Source organism: Marmota flaviventris, chromosome 6, assembly GCF_047511675.1.
Source record: "Marmota flaviventris isolate mMarFla1 chromosome 6, mMarFla1.hap1, whole genome shotgun sequence".
Classification (NCBI taxonomy): Eukaryota; Metazoa; Chordata; class Mammalia; order Rodentia; family Sciuridae; genus Marmota; species Marmota flaviventris.
This window is the reverse complement of record NC_092503.1, coordinates 56,383,900-56,398,817: the sequence shown is the minus strand read 5'-3', so window position 1 is coordinate 56,398,817 and position 14,918 is coordinate 56,383,900. Positions and strand designations below refer to the sequence as shown.

General features: G+C 36.8%; 1 protein-coding gene across 1 annotated transcript in view; it reads left to right on the top strand.

Annotated features, from left to right (window-relative positions):
* The window catches only part of Qrsl1 (glutaminyl-tRNA amidotransferase subunit QRSL1), a 29,989-nt gene extending 29,283 nt beyond the window's left edge, over positions 1-706 (top strand). The window contains exon 11 of the mRNA XM_027928262.2: positions 443-706. Coding sequence (XP_027784063.2) covers positions 443-663 — 221 coding nt within the window. The 3' untranslated portion in view covers positions 664-706. The remainder of the gene's footprint in view (positions 1-442) is intronic.
* Positions 707-14,918: the final 14,212 nt, after the last annotated feature.

The following is a 14,918-nucleotide window of genomic DNA, read 5'->3' as shown; positions in this document are numbered from 1 at the left end:
TTGGAACAGCTACTTTGAAGTGGAATTTCTAATAACATATTCATTTATCCTTTGATGAAGCAATCCCTCTTTATCTAAGAAACTTTCAAGAATAGCAAAAAGCATGTACACAATTATTATATACTGGGGCATTATATGAAATAGCTGAATATTAAAAACAACCTAAATGCCCAATCATAGAAGACTGGTTGAATGAATTATGGCAAAACCACATAGTGGAATCCTATACAGGTATAAAAAAGGAATGAAGGTCTCTATAAACTGAAAGAATGATTTCTAAGACCCATTATTAAGTAAACAAAGCATTGTGCAAAATACAGAGTATAGTATTTATTTTTTTAAACTTTATTCTGCTTTTACCTCCTAGCACTAGAAAATAGAAGATGTCTCTGTTTCTTAAGATGGAGAATTAATCAACTAATGGGTTTCTTCTTTTCCTCAGGATTACCTGCAGTGAATGTCCCTATGGCCCTCTCAAGCCAAGGGTTGCCAATAGGACTGCAGTTTATTGGACGTGCATTTTGTGATCAGCAGCTTCTTTCAGTCGCTAAATGGTTTGAAAAACAAGTACAGTTTCCTGTTATTCAACTTCAGCAGCTCATGGATAATTGTTCATTAAGCCTTGAAAATGAAAAGTTAGCTTCTGTTTCTCTGAAACAGTAACGATAAATGTATCATGCAAATTAAAATGACTTAAAGATTCTAACTCAAGAGAATCAAATGATCTTGCTCAATTCTTGTAATTAGGTTCATTGTCAACACAGTCATTGCCTGGAATCATTTTTAAAATTCCTCTGATGTAATTAATTAATTATAATAATCTGTCTACATTTATTAAATATCTGATAAGTATAAAGTACAGGATTTCTACTATAATGCCAGATATATATTCCTGAAAAACAGTACATTCTGCAAAAATGTTCATTAAAAAGAACAGAATTTATAGTAAAAATAAGCTTAGGAAAAAACCTCTCAAAACACGTATCTTTATAACTAAAGCACTAACAAAAACGGTAGTTGTACCTCTGGAGATAACCTACATGACCTCTCCTCAAGCAGTAGAGGCTGCTTGAGGGAGCGTTAAAAACCACACAAAAGCAATCAAGCAATATATTTTCTTTTGAGTACTGTACAAAGCAGGTGGGAGAGAAGTTCTGCTCATAGGAGGAAGTGCAACCCACCAGGACCCAGAGTCATGCAAAACTTTGGGGGATGCCTGTCTAGGGAGGAGCCCCAGGTGCAGACACTCCGTTTATTTCTCTAAGAATAGAACTAAAGTGACTGAGAATTTTTTTCCCTTTCTTTCTTACCGTTAAATTTTTACTTCTGCTATCCCAGAGCCTGTGCTTAGGAGCCAGAACAACTCCGTGCTGTGTTGAGTTTATTCTATTTACTGATCACACCTGAGCTTGTTGAGGTCTTAGAAACATTTGTTGTAATCTATCAGACCATATTGGACTAGAAAGTTGGTAATGGCGGAGCATGGTTTTAGTGAGAAAGATTCAAAATATGTAAGTTAACATATCATTTGAAACACTTGCAGATCATCTGGTGAGGATGCCAAAGAGGCCCTGGCAAGAGCCTGCTTTACCCAGATTCTCTCTTCCTCATAGTTTCCTAATCCTCTTGACTGTCTTTATAAATTTTCTCTATTTCTCTTGAGCCCAAAGAGACTTAATGAAGATTTGTATTCAGTATTTGTCCAAATCTAATGGAAACCAATGTCTACTCACTATGAAGCTTCATTTTTAGATATCTTTATTTTTGCTAGGACACCGCTGTCATCTCAGGTTGATCAGACTTTCTGACTTGGCACTTACATATTTTTTGATAAATGTAGAAAACTGAATTATTTAATAAAGTCACTTTATTAAGAAAAAATTCTTTTCTAAATATAAAGTACATGAGGAAAAAAATAAGAGAACCACTAGAATGTTTTATCAAAGGAATTTGATCTGCCTGTAACTTCTTATTAATAGTTTTCCCCTCCCTGAGATCCTCCCACTATCAAATGATCCGATACACACACACACATATACACACTTTTTACGCTGGGTTCTCTATATTACTAATTTTGACTCCAAATCCCTGAAAGAAGAAGTCTATAACAGAGAAAATTACATTGTAGTTGGCGCTCCATATCCATGGGTTCCTCCTCTCCAGGTAAATCTAACCATGGGTCAAAAATACTCAGAAAAAAGGAATTTTAGAAAGTTCCAAAAAGCTGAACTTGAAAGCTTTGGCTTGCATGGAGTACTTCACTGAATCCATGCAGATAAAGTGACAGGTAGGTACTGTATTAGGACATATAATCTAGAGATGATTTAATATACCTAGGGTGGTTTGTGTCGATTATAAGCATCTTGGACATTTTATATAAGGGACTTGAGATCCGTTGGTTTTGGAATCTGGTGATCCTACAGCCAGTCCCCCTGAGACACTGAGGAAGCCATCTAGTTGAAGGAGTTAATATGATGTAAAATGCAAACAAATAATCTTTGTCCCAATCTATTTTTAATGTATGTGTAATTTGAAATGAAAACTCTTCAAAGAATATTTACTGTTGTTCCCATATCTCAATTTGAGCTGATGATTTGAATCTGTAAACAGGGAAGTGCAACATTGACTGTTCACATGTAATAATATCAAACTAGTATGAAAAATACCTAATTTGTGTCTCTCCTCCATCTTGACCCTAAATCTAATAGACCTCATTTTGCTAAGTCACTGGAAATTCAAGTGACAAAAATTCTGTGCCTCACCTAATTAACCCCTGAAATTGTCAGCAACAGAGTGCTTCTGGAAGGTAAAGGTGGCTTCAAGTGTAAGATGAATCATTGTTTATAAGACCAAATGAAGCAGACAAACAGAAAAGAGAAAAAGTTATGCCAGGGTAAAAAAAATGTGGTGCAGTCACAGAACTTGGCATTCTGATACCACATAGAGTCAGAGGAGCAAATGAGAAAACCAGTGTTCCCTGTAAAGCCAGGCGAACTGTTACCAAGAAGGTCACTTGAAACCAGGAGATGGAATGTTCCCTATTTGACATCACATCCTTTGTTATGACAATGAGCTTGGGCCATCTAGAAAAAAGCAGGATAGTACAGAAGAAGAGTTTCTTTAAAAAAAAAAAAAAAAGGTTTCTATTAGGAAATAAATTGTAACTTCTGACATAAGCAAGTATCTTCAGAATTTTAGAATAACCTGAAGGACAGTGAAAAGAAGAGGGTTGGTTCCAATTTTTCAATCAGTAGGCTCAGCAAGCTTTGTCACATTCTGTCACATTTGAAGCAGGGAGTAAAATACTTTTTTTTTTTTTTCTTTTTACTGCTGATTAAACTCAGGGATCCTCTACCACTGAACTAGATCTCCAGCCTTTTTATTTTATTTTTAATTTTGAGACAGGGTCTAGCTAAATTGCCAAGGTGGGCCTCAAATTTGCAGTCCTCCTGCCTCAGCCTCCATAGTTTCTGGGATTACAGGTGTGCCCCCCTACACCCAGTGACAAATAACACAATCTTAAAACTAGCTTTTATTATAAACATTTATTTATTAATTACTCTAACCTCCTTTCTTTTCTTCAGATATAATTGTCTATACCAAGCCGAATGCATGTTGAGTAAGCCTTGGGTACAGTTTATTCACTGTGTTCAGAAACATCAGAAGCAGTTTAATAAAGAAGGCCTTCCTTTGTTCATAACTGAAGCAGCATGTACACTAGAACAGAAACTGAAATTTTGATAAAAGCAAATAATATAGGTAAAAGTAATTACTACAGCGTTTTATAGGGGCTTTTAAAATTTACTTTTCTTTATACTTCCATGGGATATAAATCCACAAGGATTTTAGGCAGTTTCTTAAAAATGTTATTATGAAGGTATAAAAGTGAACAGTTGGAGGAAATCAGTGAAGCAAAGCAATAGTAAAGGCGAGGAAGAAATTTATACTTCTTGGTTATAAAACCAGGACAAAAATGAAAAGCAAAAACGCTTGTGAAGGTACCTATGCAGATGCTAAGGCTGTAGTGTGATAAAATGGGGCATTTCTACTGGGGTAAACTCACTAGATTTAAAAATCAGACAAACCTGAGTTTGAATCCTATTACTGCCATTTGTGAGCTGTGTAACTTAGCTTTAGTATCTTCATCTGTAAAATAAAGGTAACATCTCTTCCATGGAGTAAGATTAAATTTAAATGGTGCTCTCAAAGTACCTGGCATGATCCTGGACAAAACAGGCAGTCAATAACTTGAAACTATACATCAGTGCATGCAATCATGAATTTAACTCATTTTCTTACAGAGATCTTATGGTAAACTAATAGCATATGACACTCCTGTAATTTACTAAATGCTTTTCTAGAGACCAACCTCCCCAGTGATTTGGCTTCCTTTGAAGATAAAGTTTAAAATATCTGAAAGAACTGCAGGACTGCACTTTTTTTTTTTTTTTAAGTATTTTCCATGAACTTTTGATTTAAAAAATAGGCTACCGATCTGGAGGTCTTCAACAGCACTTGGACTCTGACAATCAAATGAAGCGTGGGATTGACTGGCTCCTTTAAGAACATAGACCCTGCTGGGCTCAAGCAGTAGAGCGTTTGCCTGGCTTGAGCAAGGGTTTAACCCCCAGTGCCACAAAAAGAAAATAGGAAGTTTTTGCAAAAAGATAAAAGGTAGTGTCTTCAAAAATCGCCACACCATATTTCTGTGGGGAACTTTTTTTTTTTTTTTTTTTTTTTTGTAATGGGGATTGAAGCCAGGGGTGTTCTACCACCCCAGCCCTTTAATTTTCTTTTCAGACATAGTCTCAGTAAGTTGCTCAGGATGGACTCGAACTTAAGATCCTCCTGCCTCAGCCTCCTGAGTCACTGGGATTACAGTTGTGTGCAACTGTGCCTGACAGGAAAATGTTTTTGACAGAGCCAAGTTATTCCTCATAAAAATCAGTTTCATTCCAACATGCAGTCAGATAATTAAGGCTCCCAAATACTGCATCTCAGCTGTAATTATTTTAATAAGGGAAAATTGTAAGGTAGATGTTACCAACGGCCCACTTGTATATCCATCAAGGAAAAGAAGTTAATGAAGTACCCAGGGGACATCTAATTGTAAGCAATTTCACTCCTTGGTGTGACTTCCTAGATAAATTAGTTGCAAGATGGGCCTGCAGGTTACCTACTCACCAAAACGATAACTGACAATGTTAGCAAGTTCACTTAGCAGGACCGACTGTCTATAGAAGCTAATCATACATAATACTTATCATTCTGCTTTGTATGATAAGTTCACACATCTAAATTATCCAAAACTGGTTTCAAGTCATTAGCATACAAACTAAAAGGAAGTAAGCCTAGAATTCAGAACTTGAAGACTTACCAAGAATCCCGGATATTCTAATTCTAATACAGTATCAGAACCATTCTAAAGGCAAGCATGTAAAAAATCTACGTCTTTTAAAATTATGTGCAAATTATTTTCTTAGGATGCTACTTTATTTCTCCATGGAAACAGCCACTAGAATGCAGGTAATTGGTGCAGAATTTAGATAGTGCTAATGGTAAAAGAAACGAGATACTAAAAGTGAAAATCAGAAAAAAAAATAGAGCTTAATTGGATTGGAGGATACAGGAGAAAGAAGGGAGTAAAGAATGATTTTTATCCTGGGAAATGTTCACAACTTGATGAATGATGTTACCGTTAATAAAAAGGGAAAGAAAGCAAGAATAATTTGTAGGTGCTGAAGATGAATTCTATAACCAATGGAAATGCCAATAGGGAGAATAGGCAATTAAGTAAGATGGTGTTTGGGGAATCAAGGGGTAGATAATGAAGTCTTTATATTGGGTTTCTTTCTCCCCAATGTTTTATTCAAAAGTTTCACATATAATGCAGTGAACACCCACACACCCACCACTTGTATTCTACTATTAACATTTTAAAATATTTGCTTCATCATGTAACTGTACCTCTATTCATCCATTAACCTACTTTATTATTTAAATATGTACCTCAAAGTACACTTTTCTAACTAGTATGGCATTCCTATTATTAACTTGAATTCAATAAGTTTATGGGTTTTTATGTGAAATTGATATACAGTAAAGTGCACAAATCTTAAACGTACATTCCCTGAGTTTTGGCAGATGCACTCATCTGGTAACCCAAAGCCCTATCAATTCTGTCACCCCAGCAGATTTCCCGATGCCCTCTCCTATTCATCTCTTCCCTTGTCCCTCCAGAGGAAACCACCTCTTCCAGAAATTTTTCCCAGCACAATTTAGTTTTGCTTATTCTATATATAACTTTGTATATCATTAAAAGATGATTAGGGAATTGCAAGATTTCAGCTTTTGAATTTGATTTAAATTGTTTTATCAGGGTTTTCTTTTACTAATTACAAAGGCATGTTCTAAAAGATTAGAGAAAAGATAAAAATCACTTGTTAGTTAGACAAAATAAATTTGACCGAATTTATTTAAGGAAAGAACAGTTCATGAATCAAGCAGCACTTGGAACCAGAAGAGGTCTGGAGGACTCCCCCTGCAGCAGAGCATTGGGTTTCCATAGGCTGAACCCAGAAGCAAAGTCGGGAAATCACCTACCTGATGGCCTCCAGTGAGGCTTTTGCCTTATGTGGGCTTGGTATGGTGAAGCTTCTACCTTATTGGAGTATGTTCTGAAGGGAGATCCCTAGATACAGAACTAGCTGACTGGTTGCCTGCAATTGGCTGAGGGTCTTTTTTAAAATCAGGTTTATTGTAAGAATTGTTTCTGAGTTAAGTTCTTATATGCTTATTTAGCAGCTCTGGGTACAGAAGGAACCCATGCCAAAGACCTTCCTGTGTTGTTTAACAGTGCATAAATGGATGTAGTTATATGTATTTTATTGATAAAACTGGTGTCAGACTTAGCAGTTGTCCAACCGTCACCACTAGATTCCAGAACTTTTCCCTTAACCCACAAAGAAGATCCATACACATCAACAGTCACACCCCATGCCCCTCTCCTCCCGGTTCCTGGCAACCTCTGATGTACTTTCTGTGTCTATGAATTTGCCTATTCCAGAAATTTTATACAAATGGAATCATTCAGCATGTGACTTTCTGTGCCTGGCTTATTTTGCTTAGCACAATTTGTTCCAGGTTCATCCACATTGTACCATATATCAATTTCTCATTTTTTATGGCCGAGTAATATTCCAATGTGGACATATATTACACTGGGTTTATTCACCATCAGTTGATTGGCATTTAGATTGTTTCCAAGCTTTTACCATTAAGAATAATGCTGCTCGGCTGGGGTTGTGGCTCAGTGGTGGAGTGCTTGCCTCACATGCATGAGGCACTAAGTTCGATTCACAGCACCACATAAAAATAAAATAAAGATATTGTGTTCACCTAAAACTAAAAAATAAATATTTTTTTAAAAGTATGCTTCTGTTGTAACAGTGCCCCAATGAAATTAAAAGTCCCACGTTGTTTGCTCCCACAATTTACTAGTTGTTATTTTCTCAATGGGAGATAAAAAAAAAAAAAAAACTTGCCCACCAAGTATAGATGGTGGCAGCAAGGGTTGAAAAACAGGAACTGTGACCTCTTCTCTGGTTACACAGCTTAGCTAAGTCTACATGTGTATATTTCCCAGCTTTTCTTTTTATGAGTTATAACCACTTTTTCAAGACCAGTGGAGATTGATTATCTTCTCCCCAGTTTTGTCCAAACTGCATTAAATTCATTTTTCCTTTTACATCATTTGCTTGTTTTTTATGCAGGTGGGCAATTGAATCCAGCCAGCTAGAATCAGGCAGGTTCTCTGGCTTTGCTGCTAACACTACAGACCTGTGTATACAAGTGTTCTGTGAACACATTTTCATTTTCTTGGATAGGTACTTAGGTGTGGAATTGCTGGATCACATGGTAACTCTGTATCTTTTATTCTTTTTATTTTTTCTGTGCTGGGGATGGCACTCAGAGCCTTATGCAAGCACCCTATTACTGAGCTATATCCTTTGGGCCATATATTTAGTTTTTCTGAAGAATTGCCAAGCTGTAGCATCATACATTCCCACCAATAATATATGAAACTCCCAGTTTGTTGACATCCTTGCCAACACTTTTTGTTGTCTGGCTTTATGATTCTACCCATCCCAGGGGGTATGAGTAGCACCTCACTGTGGTTTTGATTTACTTTTCTCTAATGACTAATGAAGTTGAGTATCTTTTCATGTGCTTACCAGACATTTATATTCTTCAGAGATTCCTTTGCTCATTTTAAAATTGGGTCGTCTTTTTACTGTTGCATTTAAGAGGTTTTTAAATACAGATGGCTCCCAACTTAGTATAATTCCTCTTAATGATTTTCAATGTTATGATGCTGTGAAGATGATATGCATTCAATAGATGATAGACCAAATTTTGATTTTGAATATTTTTTTTAATTTTGAACTTTCCTGGAGCTAGCGATAGGAACTATACTCTTGAACTTGTGCTCTCTCACTCTCCCCCTCTCCCCTGCTCCCCCTGTCCCTGTCCCCATCCCTCTTCCTCTCTCTCAATTCCGGGCAGCGTGGGCAGTGGCAGTGAGCTGCAGCTCCCACTCCACCATGCAAACATTGGAGTGTTTCTGTCTGGAAAGCTTAACTTCTATACAAGTGGTAGGCTTCCCCTAACATGTAGTTGAAATTATGCTTATGAGAAGGGTGTGTGAAGAGAAAGATGTGAATTCACTTCCAGGCCCAATTTCTTCATGCTACCTGAAACTCTTTCTTTACCATCCATTCAAGAAAGCAAACCAGTTGGGCTAGAATATAGTTCAGTGGTAAAGCACTTAGATTCTATCCTGAGCACCACAAAAAACAAGAGGATGAAAGAGAAAGCAGGCTCATGATTTAAGGACTGTGTTGCTAACTATGATGTTCAGTAAGTTAGGTTTCCATGTAACAATATTTCCAATTTCCAATGACTTTAATCAGGATGTAAACCCATCTTAAGTTGAGGAATGTGGGCGTTGTGTGTGTGTTTCAAATATAAATCCCCTATCAGATATATGGTTTGCAATTATTCTCATTCTGTGAGATAAAGATTTTTCTTAAAAGCTGGTAGAGTTTTTTTCTTTGGAATAAGTTCATTGATCCATTTTTGCTTTTGTGGCTCTTGCCTTTCAAGTGGTATATGCTAGTAAATGATATGAGGAAGGAATCTAACTTTTCAAGTACCAATCAACCCAATACCTATCCACACTATTTTTATAATCCAAATGCTTATTCCTACTTAAGTTTGATTTGGAGGCCACTGTTCCATCTATGTTGGTTTTTCTTAAGGTAACCTCAAAGTAGCCTGAGTGTAACATCCAAAAGAAAAGTGATATCCACAGTTTTGCTTCTTCCACCTTTACATAAGCAGGTATTTTGCACTCTGAAGCTTTTAGTAAATGTTGATAAAATCGAATTGAATTGGAAAAGAGTTGAAGGGGGAAGTGTGAATAGCACAGACCAGCCGACACTGTGCTCTCTTCTCATTCTCATTGTTCCATTTGTGCTGAGGTCACCTCTGCTCTTGCCCAAACTGCTCTTTCCGCATTTTCAATACAATCATAGTAATCATTGGTTTCCTTTATCAGATAATTTGAGTTCTCTCCACTTTCAGAGCCTCAGTGGTAAGATGGGATCTTGGGCCTCGTTCCAGCCCATGTGTTGTAAGCTAAGAGTCTGGGTTGATGCCTTAGAATTTTCTTGTCTCCAGCAATGTTCAAAATGGTGGCTGCTCATTAGCCCAAGTTCCTGAGTCACTAAAGTTCACAGAGCTTCTCTGTCAATCCAATGGATAGCTAGCATCCAAGAAATAAAACAATTAAAAGCTTTTGTTTTAAGCCACTGAAATTTGGGAGGGAATATTGATAAAGCATAGCATAGTGCCTATCCTGACCAACACACCAATACCATCCTTCCTATGTCTCTTTGTTTGCTGGTCTTTCTTCTTTTGTTTCTGTTTATTATTTGTTTGTTTTGCAGGGCCTTATACATGCCAGGCAAGTGCTCTACCACTGGTCTGCTTTCTTGAGAGAGAAATCAAGGAAGAGTTACAGGTAGAACAAGAAGAAATTGGGCCTGGAAGTGAGATCCATTGGCATCCTCACACTTCTCACAGACACAACTCCAGTTACATGTTAGTGTAAGCCCTATGTAGAAGCTGAGTGCTTCAGAAGTACTCTAGTGTTCAGAAATTCCTGAAAAATTAATATTTCTGTAAAAAAATAAAGCATTTTATTTAGTTCCATTGAAAATCCACAATTTACAGAGAAAGAGGCTGGATGTGTAACTCAGTGGCAAAGTGCTTGCCTAGGATATATAAGATCCAGGATTCCATCCCCAGCACCAAGAAGAAAAGAAAAAAATCCTTAACTTACAGACAGGGAAAACAATAATAACATTCAACCCAGCCTAGAAAGATCACTGTAAAGAAATGTGAGAACTTGGGATATAACTAAGTGGTGGAATGCTTGTCCTCTGTGTCAAGACCTTGGATTTGATTCCCAGCACTGAAAAAAAAGTAAATAAAGAAAATGTGTGGGATTCATTTGATAAATTTGACAGATATGACAGAATCATACCGTTTTCAATCCAGTCCGTGGCCTTCTACTTGGTGGACATTTACAACCCCTAACAATTGTGATGCATCCATCTTCCAAATACACTGAACACCGAGGCCTTAGCCCATTGGTACATGGTTTATAAGCAATTGATATTTTAAAAACAGGTATGTGTATAATTTGGTAAATCACTTGGCAAACTGATCTTAACCTAGAGTTTTTATAATACTAGAGCCTTCGTGATCATGACCCAGATGATATTAGAAAAAGAGAGGTTTAGCATCATGTGTCAAAGAGTTTCAATGCACACTGGCTTTTTGTTTTGCTAGATGATTAATTAGAATTTTTTCTTCTAGAAGAAACAATAGAGCTAAGTATTTCAAAGGAAATTTAAGTTCATCCCTTCAACTCTGTAGGAAATATAAAGCCTCCTGGTGTGAAGGCACTTTTACTGAGAAAAGATCATATGTTTTGAGGCATAATGAATTTCCAGTGTGAAATAATTACTAGTGAAAAGTTAAAACTGCTATAAAATTAACTTTGAAATTAACCTACCAGCTAAATTAACTGCCATCCTTATAAGCAGGTAACTTGAAATATTAGTTAAAATATCACTTTTATTTTTATCATGTGATATTTTTTTAATATTTATTTTTTAGTTTTCAGTGGACACAACATCTTTTTTTTTTTAATTTTTTATGTGGTGCTGAGGATGGAACCCAGCACCCCACGCATGCCAGGCAAGTGCGCTACCGCTTGAGCCACATCCCCAGCCCCCTCATGTATTATTTTTATGAGAGCCTCAATGGTAAGGTGTTTCCAAGCATAAATATTATTTTAAAATATATTTGATCAATCTTGTATAAATATTTTATCAAATGTCTATACCACATATAAAGACTAAGCAAAAAGAAAAATACTAATATATTTACATATAGATCAGTTGTCATCTCCTTTGTCCAAAATCCTTGACTCTTCTTCTACCTTTGCGTGCGCGCACGTACGCGCACACACACACACACACACACACACACACACACACACCACTTAGGAACTCTTCTCTCTTTTGCCATTGCTTCCCCAAAGAACCGTAACCTTACATATATCTGTCATGGGTTTTATCGCACTGTATTAACACCTCTCTATTTTTTTCATTTTCTTTTTTGTAGTACTAGTGATTGAACCCATGCTAGCCAAGTGCTCTACCACTGAACTCTATTATTTTATTTGAGAACAGGGTTTTGCTAAATTGCCAAGCCTGGTCTTGAACTTATGATCCTCCTGCCTCAGTCACTTGAGTAGTGGGGATTATAGGCCTGCATCACCGTGCCTGGTTTGTATTACATTTTCTTTTGAGATGATCCTATCTACCACACTACATACAAATTCTTCAAGGCAACAAAAAATTCTTAGTTATTTTGTCTCTTTCAAGTCCCTTAAAATTTAAAAGGCAATTAATGTTTGTTGAATGATTTAATTAATCTCATGAAGTTGTTAATGTACCACTGTTTCAATCAGACTAAAAGATACAAATAAATAAAAAGAAGTTGCTTTAATTGGGACTGAGCTGGTGGTGCATGCCTATAATCCCAACTACTCTGGAGACTGAGGCAGGAGGATCATATGTTCAAGGTCAGCCTGAGCCATGCAGGAAGGCCCTGTCCCAAAATAAAAATTTTAAAAGGTCCAGTGGTGTAGCTCAGTGGTAGAGCACTTTCCAAACTTGTGCAAGGTCCTGGATTCAATCCCCAGTGCATGCCTGCACGCGCACACGTGCACACACACACACAGTTATGTTCGTTGGAAGGAAAGAAGTTGTCACTTTCTGATTATATAATTGTGTGCCTGTGCCTGAAAGAGCCAAGAGAATTAACTAAAAAGGGTTACAATTAATAGAAAACTTGAGTAATTGGCTGCTTACAAAATTCATGTTCAGAAATCAATATGTATGCAAACAAGAACCTGTTAGGGTTACCTTGTTAACACAGTAGACATTAGCCACATCTAGCTATTTAAATAAATTAAATAAAATTTAATATTTGGTTCATTAGCAACATTAGCCACATTTCAAATCCTTGATGGACACTTGAAATTTGAGGGGATAGGTAATCTAAATCAATTGTGCACAGGCCATATGAAAAAAATAAAGTAAAAGTCAGGAAAATTCCAAAAAATCATAATCATAAGAGGGGAAAATACCCTAAAAGATATTAAAACATGTTATAAGGCAATAATAATTAAAATATTTCCACAGGCAGACATAAATAAAGCAATAAAAATTTCAGAAGTTTACTCCAACTCCCCCAAATTTTGGTTGTAACAGAAGCCTTTCAAATCAGTGGTAAAAGATGAATTATTCTGTTACTAAGGTGGTAGCCATGTAGAAAAGTTTTGTGGATCTCTACCTCATTGCTTACTCCAAAGTAAATTCCAGTGTAGCAAAGGTTAAAACATAAGAGAAATCTACATGTCAATAACAGAGATGTTGTGAGAAATACATTGTTAGGCAATTTTTTTTTGTTCTGTAACCATCATCAAACTAAGATAGTTATGACATTACTAGACAATATAACTATGGGATTATTGTCATATATTTGATTGTCATTGCCCTAAATATCATTGTGGGGCACAAGACTGGATGTTACAGCATTGCTCGTAACAAAGATTAAAAACAAACTAAGTGCACTTTAATAATTTAGTGCATTATGGCATATCCCTTCCATTTAATACCATTTAGCCATTGGGAAAGAAATTTTGTAGCTGTATTATGTTCTGATATGGATTGAAGAAAAGTAGATGTAGCAAGCTGACATTTGTGTAGAATCTATGTGCAGGCTTGGGCAGAAGATTTCTCTGGAAAGGGAAATACAAGGAATTTGTTTCCTCTCTAGAGGAAAACTGGTAGCTCTGGGGCATAGTGAGAAGATGTGTTAGGGAAAACCAGTGTCTTATTTTTCTTCTACTCTCACTCCACAATACAAAGACTTCTGAGTCATTATGTATGGGAGTTTTCCCCACGTAGCAAACAAGCCATTAATTCAGCAGCAGCAGACTCGAGCTGAGTGTCCTCCATTTCAAGTCAGTTCTGGCACTAGAGACCAAGTCCAATCCTACAAGTTGAGGGCTTAGTTACATAAGGCAGAGAATGGGGGCAGGGGTTTGGCACTCCTCCCTCCTGGACCCTCCAAGTGCTGAGCTGTCCAGAAATCTCTGAACCCTCTAGTTTGGGGTTCTTATGGAGACTTCATTGTGTAGGAATGATTGCTGAGAATTCTGGGGGTAGGGACTCAGCAAGCCTGTCTATTCAGATTGTCCCTCTGGGCAGCAGCATCCTTTCCTCTAGGGCATGGGGCAGGACCCCTGTGGTTTCTCTTCTGATCGACCATTGGACAAGGATAGATGAGAGAATTTCTTTACAGTGAGCTCCAAGACTACTTGGGGGAAAGAGTTTCTATGACCTGCCTTGAGGAAGGGAAATTCTAGTACCCACAGTTGTCTCGGGGAGGGAGCCATAAGCCTAGAACCATGGTCAAAAACCAAAGAGTATATATCATGTCATGGAAGCAAACTTGATTTTCAGCGATCACTTTTTGTGCCATTGAATTTACACAATATATATGAATTAACTATTTTAAAAACAAGTCAAATAGTTTATTTTAAAAACCAAACCCTGAAACTTATTTTTTAAAAAATTATATATCTTCCTTATCTTATTTTTACCCCTGCCCCAAGTTCATTAAGTTTTTTATATAAGCTGCTAAAAGCCTATGGGCAGTGATTTCAGGCTTTAGTGCAATAAACTTGTCTGGAAGGCTAGAATTTGGCAGTCTACTTAATAAGTGTTCAGCAAGTAATGGAGATCTGACATTAATGCACTTAGTGCTTGTTCAGATGTGATTTTATATTATTTAAAGAAGACAAAAAAGAAAGCAAACAAAAAATGGGTTCTTTGTTTTATAGCAAAAGCAAAGGGCAAAAATAGCCTATAGTGCAAAAATGAAAATGGGTAAAATGACCAACTGCTGAATGAGTTCAGAGAATGCTCCATAGAGGAGTGCTTCTCAGAGTGGATCTCAACTGTTCCCAGTGCTCTCCCCTGAATATAGTATACCGTCAGCTTTTGGGATCCATGAGTTCCAGATTCAATCAAGCATGGTGTAAATCAATCACAGATCAAAAATATTTGGAAAAAAGAATGTGTCTGTAGTGAATGTGTATAGACTTCTTTCTTGTCATTCCCTAAACAATACAGCATAACTATTTTGCATAGCATTTACATCGTTTTAGGTATTATAGAGATAAAGTTTACAGAAGCATGTACATAGGCTAT